Source organism: Canis lupus, chromosome 7 (genome assembly GCF_003254725.2).
Source record: "Canis lupus dingo isolate Sandy chromosome 7, ASM325472v2, whole genome shotgun sequence".
Lineage (NCBI taxonomy): Eukaryota > Metazoa > Chordata > Mammalia > Carnivora > Canidae > Canis > Canis lupus.
In genome coordinates this window covers 14,842,736-14,869,642 of record NC_064249.1, presented here as the reverse complement: position 1 = coordinate 14,869,642, position 26,907 = coordinate 14,842,736, and the positions used below count along the sequence as shown (strand labels likewise).

At 43.6% G+C, this 26,907-nt stretch overlaps 1 protein-coding gene across 9 annotated transcripts in view; it reads right to left on the bottom strand.

Moving 5' to 3' along the window:
• Window positions 1–26,907, bottom strand: part of CACNA1E (calcium voltage-gated channel subunit alpha1 E) — a 388,038-nt gene that overhangs the window by 82,384 nt on the left and 278,747 nt on the right. For all 9 annotated transcript variants that reach the window (XM_049112123.1, XM_049112118.1, XM_049112121.1 and 6 more), the window contains exons 9-15: window positions 9,711–9,826; window positions 5,348–5,401; window positions 4,637–4,726; window positions 3,461–3,670; window positions 2,690–2,802; window positions 727–839; window positions 242–373 (exon numbers count right to left, since the gene is read on the bottom strand). In XM_049112123.1, the coding sequence (XP_048968080.1) occupies window positions 242–373; window positions 727–839; window positions 2,690–2,802; window positions 3,461–3,670; window positions 4,637–4,726; window positions 5,348–5,401; window positions 9,711–9,826 (828 nt within the window). The remainder of the gene's footprint in view (window positions 1–241; window positions 374–726; window positions 840–2,689; window positions 2,803–3,460; window positions 3,671–4,636; window positions 4,727–5,347; window positions 5,402–9,710; window positions 9,827–26,907) is intronic.

Here is a 26,907-nt window from a genome sequence, read left to right as displayed (position 1 = left end):
AAAGAGAGGGGTCTCCAAACCCAGAATCCTGTATGGTTTGAAAAGATTAAAAGCAGAGATATGTGTTTTATAGACACACACACACACACACACACACACACACATACACACACACTTAGTGGTTGATGTGGACCAAAGCAAAAAGGATGGTAGCACAGTGATCAGATTAGAAACCCTGGTGCTTACAGGCTGAAGACTGAGTTTTGAGGCTCCTTTGAATGGGAAGTTCACTGATGCTTACCTGCCTCCAAACAGCTGCATTCCTAGGAGAGCAAAGACAACGATGAAGAGGAAGAGGAGGAAGAGCAAACTGATGATAGACTTCATAGAGCTCATCAAGGAGACCACCAAATTTCGCAGAGATGCCCAATACCTATAAAACCCAAACATTATAGCAGTGAACACTGAGTATAAAATTATCCCCAAATGCAGCAGGGCATCTGCCTGGTAGTCTATGAAATATGCTGTATTTGTATACTTGGGTGAAAGAGAGATGTCAGCAACAATGAGGTACCCCCTTGGGAATGTGGCATGGGATCTGGCATCCTAGATATTTTTCTGGTTTGATTTTTGGAGAAGGAGGAGCTGAAGAATGGAGTAGGGGATGTGGTAGGGAAGGGGAACATGTGGCCAAGGGGAATAGGGTACAGAAGGAAATACAATAAGTCAAAGAGAAGCTTCCACTCTCACAGGTGGCTAGGAAGAGTCTAGATTCTGATCACTTACTTGGTTATTTTAAATATTCTTAGAAGCCGGAGAGCCCGTAAGACACTGATTCCAAAAGATGTGCCAGGTCTGAAGATTGCCCAGACCACTTCAAAGATGCTGCCCACTGTGACCTAAAGAGCCAAACCCAGCCACAGTGAGGAGGAGGAGCAGGAGAGAAGAGCCTTCTAGCACTCAGCAGTCAATGCTTCTTACTGGGCTGTGGTGAAATTAAAACTCTACCCTCCCCACCCAGCACAGCTCCTACAGGATAACCCATCTGTGAAGGCTGCTGAAGGAAACAGAGGCTCTACTGCCTCCCTCCCCACTGCCCCCCATTCTCCCACCCTGACTTCACTCCTTCATACTGGAGACGAGTTCCCTGACTGCCGTTCTGTCCTCGGTGCAAACTACCAGAACCAGGCACTACTTCTCCACAGATCTGATAGCCACAACTGTCCTTACAGAATAACACCTTGAACAAACAGACGAAAGAGGGGTACTTGAGGCAAGGAAACAAGTTTGAGTTAATACAGGTTGCATTCCGATGTAAAAGCCTGGATGTGAGGGCGATCTGGCTGCGACATCTGTCACCCCATTGATCGCCAGGGTTGATTCGGCTGATCTGGCTGGCTAGGCGGGTGTCCCCTTCCTCCCTCACCGCTCCATGTGCGTCCCTCCCGAAGCTGCGCGCTCGGTCGAAGAGGACGACCATCCCCGATAGAGGAGGACCGTTCTTCGGTCAAGGGTATACGAGTAGCTGCGCTCCCCTGCTAGAACCTCCAAACAAGCTCTCAAGGTCCGATGTAAAAGCCTCAGAGGAGGTCCACATTCTCTCCCTGTCCTAGAATTTAGTGCTACCCAGAATGGTTCTGGTGCCTATATGTGAAATAGCTGTCACTCAGGTCCCATACACCTGTGTGACAGTACCACTTGGTGGCATAGAATTGACTGCTGTAGGAAGTAGCAATGTCAAATTAACACTCTGGTTTTCATTTCAATTCTATGTTCACTGGACATCTACTATATTCTACATGGTGCCCAAGGAGAGGTAACAAAAATGAATCCTCACTGCAAGGCTGCAAAGTATGTATATAGGGAATGGTCCTTCACTAGCTGCTGTGCCTGAAAATTGTCCATACCCAGAAGCATATGTTCCAAGTTAAAATGCAGACTGGCAAGGGCTCAAAATCGTTAGCACCTAACTGAAGATTTGGCAGGAACAGAAGTGGGTTTGGCAGAGAGAGAAGTGGTTCAGGAACCCAAAGGTTTGCACCCTAGTTCTGCTGCACTGGCCCTGTGAACTTGCACACGATGTTCTCTATTTCCTCATTGGCGAATGGGAAAGGTAACTCCTGATACATAATAGAGTGGTTAGGAGTCCGGAAAGCAGTGCAGGACAAAAATGTCTGTCAAAGCACCTTGAAGACGGTTAGATAAGTACACATTTATATATCAACATTATTTAGGAAGTGAACACTGGATGAAACAGTCTATGTGGGAACTTGCTAATACAAGAGTGTGTGTCTGTGTGCATGTTTGCAGGAAAGTTCTATCTCAGTAATTTTCCCAATTTTAAGCTAAACTAAAAAACAAATATAAGCTTCTCTTTTTTTACTGAACCACCTTCTGGAATCAGTTCCTTTGTTCTCTCTCAGGCTTCCCCTAAGACAATAAGTGGTTAAAAACTTGCTATGGGTAGCTCCATCAAATTCACTCAGCTATACACGGAAGTGTACACCACAATATCCATGTTATACTTCAAAAAAAAAAACATTAAAAATAAAAGAGCTTTAAACAAACCAACCAACCCTAATATGGGAAGGACTCACTCATTCCTGACCTCCCTTTAGCTAACTTACTTATTCTCCTTTTATAAATTCTGATTTTAGTTCTTCATGCTGAGCAATAAAGCAAGCTGCTTATCTCACACGGTGGTATATCAACATGAAGCAGGAGGACAGGTAGGCTCCAAAGCACTTACCCCAAAATCAAAACAGTTGAATGAAGAGTGAAAATAAAGTCGAGGTCCCATGCCATACATCTTCAGGGACATCTCCAAGAGGAACAGTCCCAGAAACAAAAATTCTGCATAGTCTGAAAGCATCAAAAGCACATGTGTTTGTTGTGTAGACAGTATGGGCTCCGCACTCCTCAGCCCAACCCCTCACCTACAGAGGAGTCCTCAATGCCAACAGGCAAAACCTAATGATATCTGAATATACTCTCTGACCTGGGAGTCCCAGGCACACTCCATGTATCAGCTTTGCCATTTTTCAATGGATGTTAAATGATAAATGGCTCTTAGGAAAGAAAGAAAGGGCTTTGCCATGGCGCTGATGAAGGAGCCAGATTCATTCTACACACACACTCAGCTGTGACAGCATCCTAGATCCTCATTTTCACCCAGTGGCAGCCTTACCTAGAGGTGACCTATAAATTCCCACCTTGGTCTACTGGAGGTAACCACTACCTAAGAACTTTCTCCCCAGGACTTAGGTGACCAAAATCCTCTATGCCATTGAGCCTCCTTAAGATACTAAATGAAGCCCTTAAAGTACCCAAGGCTAATGCCATTTCATTGACTTATCAGCAAAGATTTATCTGATTCAACAATCAATGCCTAGGGGAATGGTGGTGTGATATCCCAACGCCTTGAGGACAACTCTGGCCTCCCCCACACTACCCTGCCAGGACCAGCAGGACATATGCTCTCTTACTTTCACACCCAAATCTAGCTACACTGTTCACTTACAGAGGAGATGGGTGAGCCACTGGGGCTGGTTATGATGGACGATGGCCACACAGGCAGTGTTGAGAGCCACAAGGCTCAACACAATCCAGTAAAACACCTGGGATTTCACCATGTGGCGGATAGAGATGCGCAGAAGCCTTTCTTTGTGCCGGAAATAGGAGGCCCCATCCACCTTTGCACTTTTGATGCTGGCTCGGGCGAGAGGTGTGCCTAAGGGGAAAGAAGTAAGGAAGAAGAATGAGGCTGCACAACAGATCACCCTCCATGGGAAGGGCACAGTCAAAGGGGGAGGCAGACAGCTTTAATGCTGGGGCTAGGTGACCCCCACATTGTGGGCCCAGGGAATCCCAATGGTATGAGCTAGGTAGTTTCCATACCAGACATCCCTGCTTTTCCTCACCAGACATTCTCAGTTCTAGGAAATGGAAAGATTCCCTGGGCACAACACCAGACATATACCCAGCTTCCTGAATCTTAATAGTGTAGCGTTAATGTTTTTAACAGATTGGGCTTCTCTCTGGCCTTTCCTTTTAAATATGCTTCAGGCACTGAAATTGTTTTGCTGCATTTGTCATTATTTCTACCATGGGCAGGCTAAAGCAGCAATGAGTTCTGTATACCTCTTCTGCTTTTTAGGATGACGTGAAGGAGGAAGTAAAAATCTGCCATCAGCCAGCATGTCTAAGAGAACCTGGGATTGAAGAGTAATCATTTAAGAGTTGTCAGCAGGATTTGTTTAAATACCATGTGGAAGTAGGTGAATGCCACTGTGGTTAAGCAAATGATTGCAGGTCCTCAAATGGTGGTCACTAGAAGCCAAAGGTCCTCAGGATCCTCTGAACAATATCCCAAAGTGGGTTCTCATGATCACATCCAGGACAGAGAGAGAGAACATGTGTGTGTGTGTGTGTGTGTGTATGTGTATGCAAATGGCATACATTTGCCACACTTGAAGAGTATGGGTTTGATTCGATTCTTAGCCCTAAACCCTATGGTCCATTTTTCCCTGCAACTTACTGTCATCTAGATTAGATTTCCAAGTCCTTCCCTTAATTACATCCCTAAATTCTGGATTCTTTTGATTCTACTCCTCTTTGTGGCACTTCTCAAGAGACAGGATCTTTCTTTTTATGGGAGATCAGACTAGCAAAAGAAGATCTGACTGGTTCCACTCACCCACAGAGGAGATATCGACACAGTGTTCATCACTGGAGTCTCGAGTCATGGCCTCTGTCCGGCTCCTTTTGATGGTTGCCCTTCGAAGCACTATACCAGGGAAGGGGGAGGTCAGTGACGGAACACAAGAACAATCAGATCACTCTGGCCAAAGTTGAGAACTGTGTGCCAGGCTCCTGTGACCCAGGCAGCTGCCTTAAAGCACCTGAGCCATGGTTCTAGAAGCCACCAAAGGTCTATAGAAGCATGACTCCTGTGCTCAGCAACACCTCAGAAACACACAGGCTGCAGAATCCTCCTAGACCTTATCTACATGCAGTAGGTAAGCAGGCACTCCATATCTATTTGTTCTGGCTCTTCCTAAACAATGCCACTTCCTGCTAATGCAAATGGTCCTAAGATGAACCCTACAAATTTTCAAAGAAGATCCCTATACATGCCACTGGTGTGTGATGGTCTTTTCTTTGTACAGTATCAATCCCACGCCTTAGAACAAAGCAGCTCTTGGATTTCATTCCCATCACTTTAAAAAGCATTTAAATCCATGACTCAATTCCCTTCATTTTAAAGCATGAGAGATTTTATGACAGAGAGGCTTTCCTTTCAAATCCCAAAGCACTCCTCTTTTAGTTCTTTCTCCTTTTTTGATCAAGAGATTGCCAACAGCATAAGAAGGTGCAAAGGCAGTAAAGCACTGGAGCACTTTCTTACCTTCTAAGGCTGACGTCCCAGCATTTTTATTTTCTTCAGCAAGCATGACTTCCTCTATATGGAAATAAATGGTTTAGTAAATTATCTGTAAATGTCAAATTATTTTGCAAAATGAAAAATCCCCCAGGGATGGCTGTGGCTCTAGGGCGAGAAAGAAAGAGAGAAAGAGAGAGAGAAAGAGCAGAGTTCATAGCTCCACACAGGCACAAGCACCAGAAAGACATCAAGAGTCACAGAGGTAGCATCTGAGTGCAAATCAGAACAGAAAGGAAGTTCTGTAGGGAGGGGGCTCTTGGTGGTTGATTGGTAAAATTCAGCTCTGTGTCTAATAACACTTGTTGAGAGGAAGAACTGATCTTTTTAAACTAAAATCTCCTAAATTGATAGGAATGAAAGATTTCCATTTCTGTTTTTTTTTCCACCCAGGTTCTGTAAACTTTTTCTAGCAATAGGAGCTTCTCTGTTTTTCTTGTTTGCGGCACATACAAGGCATATCACGGCACAACACCTACCACCTCGTTCAGGAGATAAGATCACATTTTTGGGCTCCAGCCTGTCTACTTCTTGGAGGGGAGCAGAGGAAGATGCTAGTGGCCCAGAGGGGCAGGACCTGTGGGCTTGCCTCCTATCCCCATACCACAATCTGCCTTGCTTGAGTGAAAGAGGCAGAGTGAATTTGTCCCTTGATAGAACAAAACATAAATATTTGTTTTTTGTCTACCTTCTGGCACAGAGCTCTAAAACCCTTGGAATTTACTGTCCTCTGTGTGCTAACAAGATGACTCATTGTGGGGGAGGCCTGGAGGATCTGGACTGGTCACCAGAAAAACCAACCACAGGATTAGGCCGCATTCCTCCTCCTAACTCCCAGAATGGGAGAGGGGCTTGAGAATGTTCAATCGCCAATAGCCAGTGATTTAATCAAGCAGGTCTACGTAATGGAAACTTCAAAAGCAAAAACAAAAACCCGAGGTGATGGGGATCAGAAAGTTTCAGATTAGTGAACACATCAAGGGAGCATGGAGGCTCTGTGCCCCTCCTCCACTCCTCCACCCCTAGGTATCTCTTCTATTTGTCTGTTCCTGAGTTGAGTCCTTTTTAATAAACTGGCGACAATAAGTATAGTTTTCCTGAGTTCTGGAAGTCATTAGAAGAATTATCAAACCTGGAAGCCTCTAAATTTGCAGCCCAGCAGGCCAAAATGCAGGTCACCTGGGGACTCCACTCATGGATGCTGTGTGAAGTGAGGGCAGGCTCGTGGGGTTGAGTGCCTAACCTGTGGGATCTGCACTAACTTCCAGTGGTGTTTAGTGTCAGAACTGAACTGAATTGTTGGACACTCAGTGGAGAATTGAAGGACCAGCCAGTGTTTGGACAATGATGTGTCTGGTTCTTGGTATTTGGAAAAGAACAAATAGTTCCTTGGATTCTCCTCTTGACCTCCCCAGGAACAGTCCTGCATTCTGGGGAGGCGCCATCACCAGCGGGGTACTAGTTTCTAGTAAGACTTGTTTCAAATTAACCTCACTAGCCTCCCTCCAAACTTACAGACTAGCCCTTCTGTCCCATGTCTGGCAGGATTCTGAGTCCCCTTTGGGAGTCATGTGGATGAGTTTGGATCCCTGCCCCCACCTCAGCTGCAGGCGAGGACTCCAGAGGCCTTGAGCAATCATTCCCTAAGATCCCAGCTGCCGGAGAAAAGCCTGCAGCGGGCCCTATTTATTAAACGATGGTTTAATTTAAGCAATTGTAACAAGTAAAAGGACAAGCAGAAGAGGGTAGAGTCATTACCATAATTCCACCTGCATATAAAACTGAGAGTATGTAATGTATTTCCCAGGGAGGGGAACATTTTGCGGCTCCGAGGGTACCATGCCGGATGGCCATTATACCAACTCATAAATGTTTAGCTTTCTTTTTTTTAAGTACAGCCTCTGGCAAAACTCTAAGTTAACAGGTTAAGTGTTATTGGTGGGATGCTCCTTTATGCAGACATAGAGGGTTTTAAAGTCACTTACAGCCCATGTTGTTTGGAGGGCACCACCTAAAAATTAGGTACTCATTAAAATATGTCACAGTAACATGAAAGACCTCAGCCATGGAGTCACATCTGCTGTGTACAGTGCCTGGATGCCTGAGGTGGGCAGATCTGAGGACCCTCAAGGCAGATGGAGGGTGTGTGATGTTGCTGAGCATCTCTGAGAAGTGCTTGAGGGCTCTGGATATGCCGAGGCTGCCCCCTCCCCCGCCCCCACTGCCTTTTGCCAAGTTCTCTTTCGAACTTGAGAGTGTCTTTCCAGGGAAATGTAACCCATATGTCTCTGATTCACTCACACCCCATTTGCAAAGGGAAGGGCCAGGAAGCACAATTTGACGTTGCAGTGCGTCTTTTTTCTTAGAAGGAGAGAGCTGGCTTTGCCAACTGGAAGAAAGCGGAGCCTTGGAATTCTGCGTGTATCTGAAAAGCAGAGCCACAAAGAACAGCATCCTGTGCTGCCTGACCATGAGCGGGGTCACGGACAGGGCGGGGAAGGTTCTTTCCCAGTTCTGCTGCCAGCCTGCTCACTGGGGTGGTCTGTCAGATGGCTCCTCCACCCAGGGAGCCAAGGACAGTGGGGAACTTCAAGCTGCCTGCCAGACCTGGAGGCAAATCTGCTCAGTAAAGCTGAGTTACCATTCTGGAAAGGAGGAGGAGAGGTTCACATTCACCCCCACACGAGAGCCTCGGAGAAGAAAGGGCAAATTGGAAGTACAGTCAGTGGGCACGGTGCATGCCTCCAGAGGCAGCAAAGAAATGCAGATAGTCCTAAATGGGAGGTGGTTTTTAGCTGGCTTTGAAATGGCACTTTTCATCACACATATACTCTCACCCCTGACAGATGATCACAAGTTGACTCCAGAGCTGAGAGAGAGCTTTTGTGTGTCGGTGGTTAGAACCAGAGTGCCATGGTGTCATTCCAAAGCTGCTAGAAAAGAATAAGGCTCAGGCAGCTAAGCATCAAATCATATTCCAAATTTTTCCTGAGAGACCTCACATTTGTGCTACGCTTTCTACCAGGAATAGAGGGGAAAAATGCTGTCATGTGTATTTTTTTTATTAAAATAAATTACTCTTTGCTCAGGATGAAAATACAGATATATAACAGCAATGCAATGGAATCTTTAAAATAATAAGGAAGGCAAATGCATCCATTTTACTGACAGATACGGAGTGATCGATACCCCTCATAAGCAGCTGAGCCACAGTCAAATTTGAATCTGGTGGCTCTGTGGATTAATAAAGTTGTGATAGGTTTGGACCTATCTTCAAGGTGGGGCAAGCACTGTTCTGATGCTGAGCCTCAGCAAGGGACTGGTGACAGCACAGGGAAAAGGGGAGAGCAGTTCTCACCATCAGCTATAACCCGGCTTACCCCAGTGGCCTCTTGGTGGACCCCCCCACACACACACACATACTGCTTCTGACCTTGCCCTTGCCCTCTTGCCCTCGACAGGCTACTCTGGAGGCAGCAACCAAATGCTTCCTCAAAATCTTCCATCAGACCATGTCCCACCTCAGCTCAAAACCCTCCTCCAATGGTTCTTGTCTCACTTTCAGAGAAGCTCCAAACTCCTACGGTGGCCCATGACGTCTGTCCCCTCCTCCCATTACTGCCTCCACCCTATCTTCCTGCTCCTCTCCCCTTACTCGTTCTTCCTTCTGTTCTAGGAATCTTCCTGGCTTACTTCCACACTGGAGCCTTGAGTTAAGATGCCTCCCCTCGGACATTCCCACCACCTCTGCAACTTTAAGTCTTTCACCAAATGGGTCTCTTTGACCTCCCTGTTTAAAATCACAACCTGCCCTACACCCCATAACCCTACCTTGATCTTTTTTCCATTGTACTTATCACCTTCTTACAAGTTACTTATTTATCTGCCTTCCCTGACGAGAGGGAATGAACTCTGCAAGAAAGGCTCCCTGGGGTGTATCCCAAGAATATAGACCAGGTGCTGGCACAAAGCAAAGCCCTCAATAAATACTTGTGGAATGAATGGAGTTTTGTTGCTGCTGCTGTTGTTATTGCTATTGTTGTTGTTGTTGTTATTATTATTATTATTAGCAATAGTGTGAAATGTCACCCACCCAACCTCAGCTCCAGGATTGGGCTATGTCACCTTTCACTCAGTTCACCTCACTAAAATGCAGGCCTCATGAAGATGTTTGGTGGAAGAAGGGAGACAGGTAGACGCCAGAGGAAGAAAGAGGGACCAGCAGGGAGCCCACAAGGCCGGTGAGGCAACCAGAGCCTCTCTGTGCTCTGGCCAGCGCTGCCCCTATGAATGAAAGCAGTGGTGGGGGCCTGCGTGCCGCCAGGCTCACCTGCTTTGTCTATCCAGGCGCGGTACCCGTTCAGCTCCCGCTCAATCTGCTGCTGCCGCCGCAGTTTCATGAAAGCTCTCCGGTTCTCCACTCTCTCTCTCTCTTTGGCAAACTCCCTGTGGACAAGGAGGGGAAGATTCACGAGGAGTGGATTTGGGTTCAGCTCCACAACCGTGAGGGAGGGGGAAGCAAGGAGAAGCGAGAGGGTGTCTGAGCAGGTGCTCCACCACACCTTGCTCCCCTTTTGCACAGAAATGTTCCTCCTTGGGCCTCATGCAGGAAGCTTTCCCAGATTAGTTCTGTCCCCATCAGCACTAACATCCTCTGAGTGCTCTACTCCGAAAGGTACTTCCTTAATCAAGCGACAAACTATGGTTCAAAATGCTATGTTCTGTTTCCCCAGCTACAACCCAAGCCCTTGGCCCTCTGGGCAGGGGGCACACCTTCCCTTTATGCTTTTAATAACAACAGTGATTAATGTATATGGACCAATTATGTGTCAGCCCCGTATGCAGTGTTTCATACCCATGGACTCATTTAATTCATTCCAGTCACCCTACGAAGTAATAAGCACTATTAAAATGCCTATTTAACCGATGCGGAAACACCAAGGATCAGAGAAGGGAAGTAACTTGCTGGGATCTGAAGTCTAACCACAGCGCCATGCTTCCTCCAGCGTCCTGGATCCTGTGGCACTCCATAAGGGCTGCTACTGGGGACCAAGGGCATCAGTGCCTTGAGGGGCCAAGGGCTGTGTGCAGGTGGCTGGTGCAGGTTAAACAGAAAAGGGAAGGACTCAGAAAGAGGCCCTGGCTTCAACAGCAAGACAGTAGGGAAGATAGGAAGGGAGATAATGGGACAGAGGGAAAGCCAAGGTCAGGGTCAGGAGAAGACACAGTCCAGTGACAGGTGCAAGGGACCAGAGCCACAAGATGATCTAAAGCCTAAAGCTCCAGGGCTCCTGGGTGGCTCAGTGGATAAGCATCTGCCTGTTGGCTCAGGGCATGATTCAGGGGTCTGGGGATCAAGTCCTGCATCGGGCTCCCCACAGGGAGCCTGCTTCTCCCTCTGCCTATGTAGTCTGCCTCTCTTTGTGTCTCTTATGAATAAAATCTTTAAAAAAAACGTCTAAAGCCCTATTGGGAAATGGAAGAGAGAAGAGACACAAGAGCTCTATAGCAGAAAGGAAGATGAAAAAATTCAATGGTTGAGCAGCTGGGGATAAAGAAATACTCATTTGCTAATACGGCTCTCCAGCAACCACCTCTACCAATGCCCTTCTCATCACCAAACACCCTTCGAGGCTACAATGCCCCTTCCTAATGTAGCACTTCTCCGGCCAGGGCTCAGCCACACTCTCACTGTCCTGGATGATGCTGCACTTTTTCGAGGTGTTCCCCACCACTAAAGAGGCACAGCCTGAAGTTGAGGGAGCCCAGCACCCACTGTGCATCCTGTCGACTACTCCCTTGTTGTGTATTTGTTCAATAGGACTTCAAATCCACTTTCTTATGACTTAAGTGAAGTTGTTTTAATCCACTTGTATATGACAAAGAGGAAAAAAAAGTTGTATTTAGAATTGTTGTTTTTAAAGATTTTATTTATTATTTGAGAGAGAAAGAATGAATGAAACAGAGAGAGCAGAAGCAGGGGGAAAGGCAGAGGGAAAGAGAGAAGCAGAGCCCTCACTGAGTAGGGAGCCCAACACGGAACTCGATCCCAGGACCCCAGGATCATGAGCTGAGCCCAAGGCAGATGCTTAACCAAATGAGCCACTCATGCACCCTTGGAAATAAAGTTGTTTTGATAGAAGAATGAATTAAGTTATGTCAGTATGTTACCATTTCATCTGTTCCTGCCCATCAGAACTCGGTGGCTCAGCTGCTGAGGGGCCACACCAGGGGCTTAACCATAAAGGCATATGTTCTCAGCGTGGCAAGAGAACATTAAACTGTGAACATGGAGTTTGTGAGGACCATCCAAGAGTACGCGGTCTGAGCAAGGCTACACTCTGCTATCTAAGACAGCTCCTTGAAGACCTTGGGGCAATGACCTCCAGCCGTTGTAAAGGGGACACTTTTTTTTCCTTTTACGATTTATTTTTTAAATTCCAGTTAGTCAATATACAATACTATATTAGTTTCAGGTGTACAATATAGTGATTCAACAGTTCTATACATTACTGGGTGCTCATCAAGATAAGCATACTCTTCTTCCTCTTCATCTACTTTACCCATCCCTCCCCCACTCCCCTCTGGTCACCATCTGTTTTTCTCTACAGTGAAAAGTCTATTTTGGGGGTTTTTTGGTCTCTTTTTTTTCTTTGTTCATTTGTTTTGTTTGTTTCTTAAATTCCAATATGAGTATTTGTCTTTATTTCCCTTGGCATTTTACTCTCTTGATCCATTTATGTTGTTGCAAAGGGCAAGATTTCATTCTTTTTATGACTGAATAATATTCCACTGTGTGTGTGTGTGTGTGTGTGTGTGTATTCTTCCTTATCTACTCATTAATGAATGGATATTTGTACTGCTTCCATAATTTGAATATTGTAAATAATACTGCAATAAACATAGGGGTGAATATATCTGTTCAAATTAGTGTTTTTCTATTCTTTGGGTAAATACCTAGTAGTGAAATGACTGGTAGTTTTTAAATTGTTTTGAGGAACCTCCATACTGTATTCCACAGTGGCTGTAACAGTCTGCATTCCCACCAATAGTGCATGAGTGTTCCTTTTCCTCCAGATCCTCCCCAACACTAATTTCTTGTGTTTTTGATTTCAGCCATTTTCTGACAAGTGTGAGGTGATATCTCATCGTGTTTTCCCTGATGAGTGATATTGAGCATCCTTTCATGTGTCTGTTGGCCATATGGATGTCTTCTTTGAAGAACTGTCTGTTCATATCTTCTGCCCATTTTTAAATTGGATTATTTCTTTTTTCAGGAGTAGAGTTGTATAAGTTCTTTATATATTTTGGATACTAACCCTTTATCAGATATGTTGTTTGCAAATATCTTCTCCCATTCCTTAGGGTTTTAGTTTTATTGTTTCTTTTGCTATGCAGATGCTTTTGTTTTGATGTGATCCCAGTATTTTTGCTATTGTTTCCCTTGCCTCAGAAAACTTATCTAGAAAGATGCTGGTTACGGCTGATGTCAGAGAAATTATTGCCTGTGCTCTTTCCTAGGACTTTTATGGTTTCAGTTCTCACATTTAGATCTTTTAATACATTTTGAGTTTATTTTTGTGTATGGTGTAAGAAAGTGGTCCAGTTTTATTCCTTTGCATGTAGTTGTCCAGTTTTCCCAACACCATTTGTTGAAGAGACTGTTTTTCCCATTGGATATTCTTGCCTCTTTTGCCAAAGACTGACTATATAATTGTGGGTTTATTTCTGGGCTACTGTTTTCCATTGATCTTTTGTACTAGTACCACGCTATTTTGATTATACAGGTTTGTAGTATATCTTGAAATCTGGGATTGTGATACCTGCAATTTTATTCTTAAGACTGCTTTGGCTATTTGGGGATCTTTTCCATTTCCATGCAAATTTTAGAATTGTTTGTTCTAGTTTTGTGAAAATTGTATTTTTGTAGGGATTTCACTAATCTGTAGATTACTTTATAGACATTTTAAACAGTATTGGTTCTCCCAATCGACAAGCAAGGAGAATCTTTGCATTTCTATTTGTTGTCTTTAATTTCTTTCATCAGTGTTTTATAGTTTTCAGAGTACAGGCCTTTCACCTCGTTGGTTCAATCTATTCCTAGGTATATTGTTATTTCTGGTGCAATCATAAATGGAATTGTTTTCTTAATTTCTCTGCTACTTCATTATTTGTTTATAGAAATGCAATTTTCATATATTAATTTTGTATCCTGTGACTTTACTGAATTACTTTGACAGTTCTAAGGCAGCCCGGGTGGCTCGGTGGTTTAGTGCCACCTCGGTGGTTTAGCGCCACCTTTCGCCCAGGGCATGATCCTGGAGACCCAGGATCAAGTCTCATGTCGGTCTCTCTGCATGAAGTCTGCCTCTCCCTGTGTCTCTGCCTCTCACTCTCTCTGGGTCTCTCATGAATGAATAAATAAATAAAATCTTTAAAAATAATAAGAATTTGTCAGTTCTAGTAGTTTTTTGATGAAGTTTTTAGGGTTTTCTATATATAGTATCATATCATCCACAAATAGTGAAAATTTTACTTCTGCCTTAGCAATTTGGATGACCTTTATTTCTTTTCTTGTCTAGTTGCTGTGGCTAGGACCTCCAGTAACATATTGAATAAGAGTGGTGACCATGAATATCCATAAAGGTGACACAGGCAGTGGTGAAAGTCATACAGCAGCCCCATAGAGAACATCTTGCCCATCAACACCAGCACCCCTGTTCCCTAGAAACATACTCTAACAATACAGGACTTTTACTTTTGCACTGGTAGCTGGATATCAGCTCTCAGTTGGCTAAGCTGTCTCTCCCCAGGACCAACTTGTATAAAGGTACACCTCAACTAAATCTGTATTTTATTCACCTCCCTTTACCCGGAACAATAGTGTGATCAATCTGTTACTGATTTGGAGTATTTCTTTATTGGCTTATTAAGAGAAATTATCCTGTATACTATTGGCTTATAAAATTCCTGCAGTAATGTCCACAATAGCCAAACTGTGGAAGGAGCCTTGGTATCCATCAAAAGATGAGTGGATAAAGAAGATGTGGTCTCTGTGTATACAATGGAATATTACTCAGCCATTAGAAATGACAAATACCCAACATTTGCTTCGGCGTGGATGGAACTAGAGGGTATTATGCTGAGTGAAATAAGTCAATTGGAGAAGGACAAACATTATATGGTCTCATTCATTTGGGGAATATAAAAATAGTGAAAGGGAATAAAGGGGAAAGGAGAAAAAATGAGTGGGAAATATCAGAAAGGGAGATAGAACATAAGAGACTCCTAACTCTGGGAAACGAACTAGAGGTGGTGGAAGGGGAGGTGGGTGGGGGGTAGGGGTGACTGGGTGACGGGCACTGAGGGGAGCACTTGATGGGATGAGCACTGGGTGTTATTCTATATGTTGGCAAATTGAACACCAATAAAAAATAAATTTATAAAAAAATTTAAAAAATAAAAATAAATAAAATTCCTGCAGTAAACGTATATTAAATTGCTGGAAAAGACGAACTCAGTCTCTGAGCATAATTTGCTTCCAAAATAAAATATCTCTCATATCCAGGGAGGAAGAAACAAGCCAGGGGTTAAGGGACATGTCCCCATGAGGGACTTTCCCCCCATGGCAGGGGAAGAGGAGGTTCCTCATTTAGCCTCTCCTGCCAAGATATATGGATTCCTTGGCACAGGCACCTTACCATGGTCATGGTCAGGCTGAGGGCATGAGAATAAGGCACATTAAAAGAAGAAATTCTGGGCTTGTCTTCAGGTTCAGCAGGCTCTACTAACAGTGTTGTGGGGGAACAGAGAGGGAGACAGTCAAAATGAAAAGTGCCAGGGCCAGTGAGAGTCAGAATAACAGAATGCATGCCCTGGGGCACCTCCTTTCCTTGCCTTCTTCTCTGGCTTGCAACAATTAGAAAGGCACAAGGGCTGGCTTGGTTCATGGCATTACCATCTATCAACGTTTTTACCTTTGGTTGTCTTCTTTCTATCCCTCCTGTCCACTTAGTGCCATGTTTTGTGGGTTCTATCCTCAAAACAGCACATGGATCTACCCTCCCTCTCTCCTCACTGCCTTGTCCAGGACCTCATCCTTTTCTACCTGGACTATTGCAATAGCGTTCCCATGGTCTCTCAACCACCTGTCTCTCTTCCCTTCATTTTATTCATTTCACACACGTTTCTAAAACACATACTAGATCTGATCACTTCCAAACCTAAAATAGTAACCACAGTAAGTACCATTTGAGGAGCACTTTCTAGTTTCCAAGCACCTTCCCACATTTTGCTCATAGTTTTTACAATCACTCTGGAAGAAGACATAACAGGTATTTTCATTCTCAATTTAAATGTTAAACAACTTGTTCAAAATCAAGTAAGAAACAGAGCCAGGATGGGACCCCAGGCCTGTCTGCTCTAAAAGCTCAAGCTTTTCATGCTCCGCATGTCTGCCTTGCCCGATGGCATATTTATATGCTGCTTGCTTTACTGTTTCATATGAATGTGACTGGATTTTTCAACTACACTCTAGGGATCCAGGAAGGCTTAACAGGGAGGTAATATTTTGAGGAAGACCTTGAAAAAAGGAGAATTTAAGCTGGCTATGAGTAGAAGGACAAAATAATCCTTTAGTGTCTAGGGTGAGCATCATCACTAACATCACCATTTTCTAGTTCAGAACACTGAATCTAAGGGGAGTTAAGGGGCCCTTTGAGAGAGCAAGTGTCCAAGGACACAGAGCCACTAAGAGGAACCATGACTCTTAGATCTTCTACATTCCATTTTCTCTCGCCACAACCTCCTCCATCTTTTGCTAAATGAAGTACAAACACCTAACATGACCTTCACAGTCTTTCACAGTCTGATACTAACCTTTCCTCCAAACTTCGCCTCCCATCATTCACACCCACCCACCTGCCTGCAGCCACCGTGGCTGATTCCAGCAGCTGAACCCTTCTCCTTTCTCTGGAGAATGCAGCACAGCTCTCAAGGTTTGGTCCATGGTTTCTCTGCCTGGAATCCCTTCTTAATTGCTCGAATCTGTCCAAATCTTTCTCCAAAGCCAGGCTGCAATGTCACTTCTGTTTAGCTTTCCCTCCTCTCCCTTCTCCTTCCCCAGTCTCCAGCCTCCATCCTTTCTTCTCTCTGTGTCTTTACAGCTCATCTCACAGCCACGCTTTACTGTGGTGAGCTGTACGTGTAACTGTTTCTCCCTCTATGTGAGCCTTTTGTGAAAATATTCCATGTCTTATTCAACTCTGTATCCTCTCAGACTAGATTATACCTGGCATATGGTAGTATGTCCAATAGTTTTTTTTTTTAATTAAAAATATCCAGGCTGACTTGGAGAACATATTGACAACTGTCTCCTGGTTCCCAAAGGCTTAAATGAAGGAATACTCCAACTCTGCACTGACCCAAAGGGAGCAGGTGAACTGGCCGGGGGGCAGCAGTTGCCAGCTAACTCCTGGACACTGCCACCACTTTCTCTTCGTTTGGCTCCACTAAAATCTCTGTAGAATTAGTCTATGAAATATGTGGTGTGCCACTTCTACAAGGCCCCTAGAATGACCACATAGCTTGATTTCTGGTGGGAGAGGCCAACAAACCCCAGTCTAGCCTCCCTGCATATTTGGAAGTTCAGCTTTCCCTTCCTCTTTCAACTTCTGGGTCTGGGTCTCATTGGCTGGCATCCCTGCTTTCCTCTACTGCCACTACAGGCCCCCGTGTACTCTCACCCTTCTGAGTGGCCTCTTAGCAGGGCTCAAGGGCCCAGAGCCTAACAAAACTGGCTTGTTCTTTTTTAAAAAATATATTTTATTTATTAATTCATGAGAGATACAGAGAGGGAGGGAGGCAGAGACATAGGCAGAGGGGGAAGCAGACTCCCTGAAAGGAGCCCGATGCAGGACTCGAACCAGGACCCCAGGATCATGACCTAAGCTGAAGCCAGATAGATGCTCAACCACTGAGCGACTCAGGCATCCCTGGCCTGCTCTTTTAAAGAAGCCTTTTGGCTAAAAGAAGTACTACAAAGAATATGCACCACTGGGGATACTTCCTGAGTAGCTCCTGTGTCAGTGGAGGAAGGGCTATGTAGGGAGGGGGCTCTGTATTATGTCTATCAAGAAGACTTTTCGGTTTTGTTTTTCCATTGGGAGCTTAGGGTTCAAAGTCTGGCACTATTGTCTTTCATTCCTATCACTCCTCCCTTGACATCATAACTGTGCTCAGGGCTTATTTCTCTGACTAGTCTGCAGGCTCCATGAAGCCAAGCAGAGCCTACATCGAATCACATTCCAACAAGGCCCAATTAAGTTGGATCCAAGGCTTGGTATTATAATAGATTCCACAGATTATGGAAATAACATATGAAGAACAGCTGATATTCACATAACACATTTGTGACATTTTTAATTTATGAATAGCTTTTATGTAAATGATTTCATTTATATTTGTAAAAACCCTGGGAGATTCAGAAAAATCTCTTGCCCAAGATCACCTCAGCAGCAGAAAGCAGAGACAGAATTCAAGCTAATATCTCCTGAAGCCAGGTTAAGTGCCATTTCTCCAATGCTTCAGCTGTCTTCCATGCTATCTAGATGTCAACATTTAAATTCAAAAGGGATTTAGTTTCAGCTCAAGGTCAAGGAAAATAAGGATCTAAAAACAGAGTTTTGTGGGGTTTTTTTTTTTCCCTAAAAGGACTATCTTTGCAATTGAGAGAACAGCACAAAAATGCATTGCTCTATGTTGGATTAATAGAGACCCAGTATAAAATTCATGGCATTAGTCAAGCTAGCAATGTACTCCTTGGTTTTGTGTCCATGGCATAGCCATCATTTATTTATATACATATTACATTCTAGAGAGAACAAGGACAGGCAGGATTCAATTCTAGTGCCTACCAAAAATAAGTGTCTATTTTAACCTTAGATCTAATAAGTCTACCATTCTCAGCATATATATGGCTGGCCCCGAGGAAAGGGAAGCATGTCTCATCATTGATCCCCTCTCTTCCCTGAAGACCTGAGTACTCTTTCCTTTTCACAGAGGGTCCAGATGATGATGTTTTTGCAAAGATAAAGCATATAGCTGCTACCTTACTGGGTCATCCAAATGACTACTGCCAAACTTCCTATTGAAAGGTACCTCAAAGACTGGCCTTCCAAATACTGCCCTTTATCCAATTCCCTTGGATCAAGAAACAGGAAAGTCTAAAAGGAGGAAATATGGTTTATAGTAAAAAATGTTCATGATCCCTCGGCTCCTTTTGCTTCAGTTATGGCCAAACATCTTTTGCTCCATCCAGTGTAGAAACACCCAGATGTAACAGAACTCAAGATGGGATGCATCCAGACTCTGGAAATCTAAACAGGCAAACAAAAATAAATCCCATGTGAAGTAGCAAAAATACTACCAGGTCTATTCTCAGAGCTAGGTATCCAGGTAGCTTCTGTGCTAAGAAACTGTGCTAAGTAACCTCTCTGTCTCCATTTCTCTGTCAATCATTAGAAGGACACAAAAAAAATCCTCTGCTCATAGCCCAGGACAGGAATAAATCTGGTTACTCTGGAAGTCCTGACTAGGTTCCTGTAAGAGAGACTGTATAATGGTAAAAATCCAAATTGTGTTTCACTGGAGATACTTCTTACTCATTTCTGCTATCCAGTTTTATCTGTACCCCCTCCCCCCATCCCCTTCTACACCTTTTTTTAAAATTTTTTATTTTTTGTCCAGGAAGGCTAACTTACAGTTCCCTCCCATGACAGAGTTCTCACATAGATGAAAGGAAAGTGAGTTGAGGCTAAGCATGGATGAGCCTCTAGTTGTCACTTAGGTATGCAAGGTCTGGGTTTCTAAGTTTCAGTTATGGAAATGAAGAAGAAAGCTGCTCTCCTTGCTCTGCTTGGTTAAGTATAATTTTCTTCTTTCAGACTAACTAGCGAATTTACATTTGTGACTGTCTGTGTTTTCTAGCAGTTTACATGAGAGGCATAATTTGTAAAAACCAACTATTCCTATACAGCCAATTATAAATTATTCACAATTAGATGAAGTGGAAGGATTATACAGATAATCTCAGACAAGACAGAACACCCAAAATATTTGTCATGTGTGCTGGTGGGAGGTGTATGGGGAGAAAGCGGAGTTGTCTTTCAAGTCATATTTAGGTAAATATTGAAATGGGTTTCTGTTTCATGAACTTATAGACCTATAAAGGGGCCACTGCCACAGATGATTCACCAAGTGCTAGTCTGTATATTAATATGTTAAAGTCACTGGTTTTGGTCCATGGGGTGATGATGTGAGGGTGTTTGGTCATTCATATTGCTGGAATTCATCATGAGGTGACTAAGTCATAGGGCCTAACTCTTGGGAGATTCAATGAAGAAGCCTTGCTCCCACCTGGAATACCTGCCCATGTTATGTCACCTTAGAGTCACAGGGCACCTAGACAGTTACCTCTACAGTTATCTAGTGAGGAAGATGTTCTGGTAGGTGTGCTGTGACAAGAAACGCTCTGTTGGAGGACTCTGGCTCCTCTTTTATAGCCTCTAGCTGCAAACCTCTCCCGATTCAGTACGCACAGGGAGCTTTGTTTACTGATGCAGAGGCCTTCGCTGCTGTCATGACAACCAAAAAGAAGACAAAGCCGGCCAGGATGGGCTGGCCTGTGTGACTCAAAGATCTGTTTACCCACACTCTTGTACACACTTGTACGCTTCATCACACACACATTGGCACAAATACACACATGCTCACACTGGTTCATAGAAGCATATGCAGACAGACTTTGCCAAGCACACAAATGGCCACATGGTCATATTCCTATTACTCTTTGGAGCCCACATTTCCAAAATGCTTCACTGCTCCCAGGGGAACTTTTCCAGTCTTCCTGTAAGATGTTTGCTTCAGGAAGGGGAGACATCAAGACAAATCAAGGTTAGACATCAAGACAAATCTCTTCAACCCTAAATATTCTGAAATGAAGAGAAATTGGGGGAAGTCAGCTAGGCAATTGTGTGATGGCTGTGATCTAGTTTCAGTCTCATTAGAACATAGGATAGGGGATGGAGGGTAAAATAGCTTTTCAGTTGTTCATTTGAGTCTGGGGAAGCTTTTCTCCCATTTTTCAGAGGAGCAAACATAGCCCAGAGAAGGTAAACACCTCACTGAAGGTCACACAGTTCAGCTGTATTATAGTTATTTACGTCTTATCCCTTGACTTGTTCCAGAAAGGATTTAAGGAGCCTTAGGTTGCTAATAAATAAAGGCCAGAACAGCACCCAATTCTCTAAATGCCATCCAGTGTTGACTCTAATAAGCAGGATGGATGGGAGTCCAAAAGGGTGGGTGATGCTTAACCCAGGCACTGTATCACACCATGTCACACTTCCTCAAGGATCAGGGGCTTTGCAAGGGCTCCTCCAATGAGAAGTCATCCTTCTCTAAGGCAGTTAAGGTAAATAAATAGCCTTATATGGAGTGCTGTATCCCACCCCTACTCCTCCAGCCTACACCCACAGCAATGAAAGAAAGGTCATGGGTCTCACAGACCAGAATATCCAGTAGGGGACACCTAACAAATCTCCAAGCTTCGCCTTTGACATGCAAGGAAACCAAGGCACAGCAGGTCAGATGGCTCGCTGGTCCAATGCTGACAGCATGTGGTGGCTGCCCAGAGCATAACTTGGATCTCTGGGTTCCAAAGTCAGTGCATTCCACATCTTCATGACATTTCAGTCATGAGAAGTCAAAGACACAGGTTCTTTGAGGATCTTGGGGAATGCATAACCTTTTTAATTTTTTTTGTTCTTCTTGATATGGAGATTACATTTATTTGTACAGGGGAAGGACTAGCAATTAACACAAAGGGGATAATGAAGGATCTGGAATATGTTTCCTGTTTTGCTTTTTGCCTTTTAACCTTGAAATCAGTGTACTCCAGACTGTTAGAACATAATAATTAAAAGCTCTGAAGCCACACCAAACTGGATTTGAATCTTGTCTATATCAGGGTATGATCTGGGGCAAGTTAATATCTGAGTCTCGGTTTCCTCATTTATAAAATAAGAATAAACAGCATACCTGTCTCAAAGCATTGTGAGGATTAAATTAAATATGGAGAATGCCAAGTATAGTACCTAGGAGAGTAAGTGTTCCAAGTGCCCATTGTAAGTATCCCTCACACTCCTGAGAATGTATTAAAACATATTACCAAGGCCTTCATCTATTCACCTACCCATCTCTATATACTCATTCTGCCTCAAAAATATAATTAGTTGAGTACCTGCTGTGTGGTTGGCATTATTTTAGAATATGGGGATACAATAACAACCATAAAACCCAAAATCTTTGCCTTCATCTAACTTACATTCCTGTGGAGAAGACAGACCATAAAAAAGGTTTTTAAAATGCAGTATAAAATATGCTAGATACTTGTAAGTGCTAAGGGGAAACTAAAGCACTAAAGCATGCAAGAGAAACAGTAAGTATGGGAAGGAGGTCTGGGATTTGGGGAGAGAGTGCCAAGGGAAGTCCTGGCATGAAAAATGACTTGCAAAGTGTGAGGGAGTGAGCCATGCAGGTATCTGAGGGAGAGCATTCCAGGAGAGGCAACAGCTAGGGCAAAGCTGTGGGGCAGGAACATCCTAGAGGAGATTCCCAAGAACAGAAAGGGGCTAACATGGCTTTGAAATGGATTGAATGGACAGAAAACAGATAAGACAAGGTCAGAGTGGGTAACAGGCTGCATGGAGGTGGAGAACTAGACCATTCAGGGCTTTAGAGGCCCTCTAACAACCTGACTTTTCCTTGATGTGATCTGGACGCCACTGGTGGAGCCAAGGAGTCAATGACCCAAGTCTTCACAGAATGTCTCTGGTCACCCGGTTGGCAGCAGGCAGATGAGGGCTGAGGGTGGGAGCGGGGAGATCCTACAGATGATATCCAGATTATGGCTGCCTTGGCCAGAGTGGCAGGTGTGCAGATATTGAGAAATACCAGGGTTCTGGATACACTGTGAAGGTAGAGCTAAGAAAACATGATGACACTTTGAACATGGAGTGTAAGAGAGATCTGGGCCAAAGATGATCTCCAAGGTTTCTTAGCTTGAGCAGTGACAAGAATGGACTTAAATGAACTGAGATGGAAAAGACACTGTAAGAAGCAGAGGATCTGGGGGTGGGGGAATGGGGATCAAAAGATCAAACATCAGCTAGATATCCAGACACATTCATGTTAAAATCATTAGGCCTGATAGCACCAATTCGGTTACCCGTGTGGTATGGGCCAGCTGCTTCAAGGAGTACGTGCTGTGGAGTTGTCCTAGATGGTCTCTCTCTACCACCCCTTCTCTTTTTCCCCTGCTGTCATATGCTAGAAAGATGATGACTGATTTTTCAGGAAAATATAATCAATTTTTGTGGAATTTTTATGGCTATTGCTGCAAACAAAATTCAAAACAAAACACCACAAATATTCTTGAATGATGCATCATTCCATTCCAACTGCTTACCATCTCCTCCTGTTAGCAGGGAGGATCAAGGGATAGGATGTATTATGGACACAGGAGAGTGACATGTTCTCATGTGCTTGTCCTTACAAGCTTTTAAGATGGGAACTAGGAAATCGTACCTCTCTATTCGACAGATCAGAGAAGTAAAGACCCAAAGGGTCAATTGACTTACAGAAAGACACAGAGCTACCAAGTGGAATTCAGATCTCCCTACTCTGTGTAACCACCTACCAGTCTGCACCACCCACTGTAGCACGCAGATACCATCGAGGCATGAACTCAGGCACACATGTCACCTTCTCTCTCTCTCTCTCTGTGCATAGTAGTGTATGTTTCAGCCATGATATTTCAGTGGGTTCAAGACCCTATGGGAAGGAAGAATGAGCCGTGGGAATTAAGAATGAGCCATGGCAAGTAAGGGATTTCATATTCTTTCTCCCTCATTTTCATCCCCTCCTCACAGCACTCTAATTACAACAGGAAAGAGGCATCTTTGACAGTGAACAAATGGCTGTGTTCTCTTAAGAGACACTTTTTTGTGCTCTTCTGAGAAGCGGCAGCCATCAGCACCCCCCCACACACACACGTTTGGAGGCTTCTGAGGAACAGGTGTGGCTGCGTTCAAGGGAAAGACAGAGAGTTCATTACCAAGTTGAGTCATTATACATTTAACACTGTGTGGGTTTTCTCCCCCCTTGGTAAAAAGCTTTCAATTTCCCAGAATCCATTGTTCAACAGCCCCAGATAATTTAAACGTTATAGATTCCTCTCAGAGAGGTAAAATCTTCCCAGTTCAGCATCAAAAGATTCTTCCCTGTTAAAACAAGCCCTTTCTTCTGCTTTGGAATGGCCAAGCGGAACCAAAGAGAAGGTCCAGAACTGACAGAGAGGAGTGGTGGATAGTGAGGAGCAGAGCGGAAATCTGAAGGGAAAAATGGGTTGGAGAGAACAAGATGGGGAGAGAGTTCTGAGGGTGGTGAACAAGATTTGTAGACTTGTGTTGGCTAATGCACCAAATGTGAGCTTACCACACAGGAAGGCTGAATAGGCTTTTCTATTCATTATCCTTACAAACATCTCCATGATGGGCTAGGTAGGAGTCTGCACTCACATGTAGTCATTCATATCTTCAGGGTATATTAAACCTCAAAGTCAGACCCATTTTTCAGGCAGAAAAATCAAGGCTCAGTACAACTAAACTTGCCCAAATCACATAGTCTGTACTAGAAACAGCCACACGTCAAACATGTCTGTTCTTTATAAATTGTCTACTTGTTGATGGCCCTATTATGCTGTCAATTCTGTGAGGGCAGGGACCGTGGCAAATTGCTCTTGTTCTACATCACACTCATAGTCCCAGCACCGACTGGCTGCTTGGGAAACATTTGCTAAATGAATGAACTGCACCCCACCCCACAGGCAACCACTGGGCAAAGGGCGGTATAGGAGTTTGGAACAAAAGAAGAAAGCAGGTCTAGTAGCATATGCCCTGGACCTCAGTCCTGAAGATGTGTGGCTCCAGAATGTGCAGACTGTACGGGGTGAGAGGGGGTGGAGAAGGTGATGGCCCATGAGGATCTATGACTCCATGACTCCCACTTATTTTTCTAGGAGAGGGTTCTTCTCAATCTCCTTTGCTTCTCTTCCAAACATTGGCAATCCAGACCTGGGTGTTCTCCTTGAGCATTCTCCCTCTAGGTGGTCTCAGAGAGTCGTATGGAATCAACACCATCCTATGCTAAAGACCACATTTCTATCTCCCACCCCAACTCACCAGTGAACTCCAAAGCCATTAATGCAACTGTTTCCTTGATATCAACACTGTGGATTCCGCCAAAGCGGAACTTTTGATTTCTCCCCTGAACTGCTTCTCCTCTAGTCTTTCTCATCTCAGTAAATAAATAATACCACCCAGCCTAATAGTCATTTTCAATTCTTTTCTTTTTGTCATGCAAGCCCAATCCAATCTATAAGCAATTCCCAGCCATTCCATCTACTACCTTCTCTCCAACTCACTGCTACCACCTGAGCCCAGGTTACTCTGGTCTCTTGCCTGGATGCTTCCTACCCTCAGTAGACCACAATAATCTCACTGACTTCTTATTTCCACCTTTCCCTGAACATCTATTTCCTTCATGGAAGGGAAAAGTGGGGTGGGGGTGACTTGATATATATAAAATAGTCATGTTACCCCTTGTTTATGACCTTCCCCTGGCATCTCACTACTAAAATCCAAATTCTTTACTATAGTCTGTAAGACCTTACATGGGTCCAATCCTTGTCTATCTCTCTGACTTCAGAGGCCTTTCCTAATCACAGAACCAAAGTTAATAATCCCACTAGTTGTCATGCTGCTCTATGATATCAGGCTGTTTTATTTCATTGTCACTAAAACATGACTTTTTTTCACTATAATATGATTTTTTTGCCTGTTTTTTTTTTTTTTTTGTCTTTCCACCAGAACATAACCTATATGAGGGAAGAATCTCTTCTCTAATATTCAACATTGTGTTCTCAGTGTCCAGATATTTAGAAGGAACTCAACAAAACTTGTCAAGTGAATGAATAAAGGTAACAGAACATTCAGAATTCTTGCATTTTTTTCTCCAGAGATAGGTTACCTTTATCAGCCATGATCACTGTAGATCCCATCTACCGGTTGTATGATCAGTCCTTCTACCTCCAGGAATTAATTCTCAACCAAGCCACTCTTAAAACAAGTTATACACCTTTTCTTTGACACTTTACATGAACTTTCAAAACTGTGCCAAAGCTGCAAAGTGTCATCACTTCAGGGAATTCTTTAGTACGTTCAGTTTAAATTTTTTTCTGCTGCCATTAACAGCTCATCCCTCTGCAGACTCAATTATGTTGATGGTTATTATATTTTATTTAGAGGTCTTTCTTAAATGGAAGATATTTAATAAATCACCAACTTCTTTAGCTTATCTTACAGTTAACCTAAGTTCTTTGATAAAATGCAATTTATTATTATCTCAGTGAAAATTTCAACGCTTATTAGAGACGAATGCTACAAAAGCAGTTGATATACAAGCAAAGACGTTCTCTGTCTGAAAGGCTAACATATGGTGGGCATCAGTGCTTAAGACTACTGTAGGCTTGGGACGCCTGGGTGGCTCAGTGGTTGGGTGGCTGCCTTTAGCTCAGGTCATGATCCCGGGATCTGGGATCAAGTCCCACATCAGGCTCCTGCAGAGAGCCTGCTTCTCCCTCTGCCTATGTCTCTGCCTCTCTCTCTCTCTCTCTCTGTGTGTCTCCCATAAATAAATAAATCTTAAAAAAAAAAAAAGACTACCATAGGCTATGCACTTTCCAATGAGAATTCTGTAACAATAAATACACAACTAAATTAACAAGATGTCCTAAGAAAATAATTAAACATGTAGTATAGTGAAAAAAAGAAAAAGAACTGTATTTGGATTTGTTATACCTAGCTTTGAATCATAGACCACAGGCAAGTCATTTAACCTCTCTGAGGCTCAATTTCCTAATACATGTCACTGATAAAAATACCAAGCTGAACTCAGCTGTTGTGTCAATGGGCTTGTAAGAGCACCTAGCATAGTATATCTTAAATATATGTGAGTTGAATCTGGCCCAAAGCAGTTGGTACTCTCAAAGTCTAAAGTACTGTGGGTGGATGACTGCTGATACTTTATCACCTTGGGACATTAACTCAAAACAGACATCTGGGGGGTCAAGGATAATATAAATAAGGTAGCAAGAAATACTAAGAGGAAAGTGTATCTTCTTTTTTCTTTCTTAAGTAGGCCCCTGAACTCTGCCACAGGATATTTCTGCCCTGCCCTGTGCAGTTGAGAGGATGAAATCATACAGAGGCATTAAATTCACATTCTCATCGTGTGCAGGAAGTAGGAAATGCATATTGCCCTTTTATTATCAAACAGTAGTTAAGAGAAATGGGTTCTCATTAAAAGGACCAATTTTCAATAGCATAAATAATAGCCATATCCTTTTG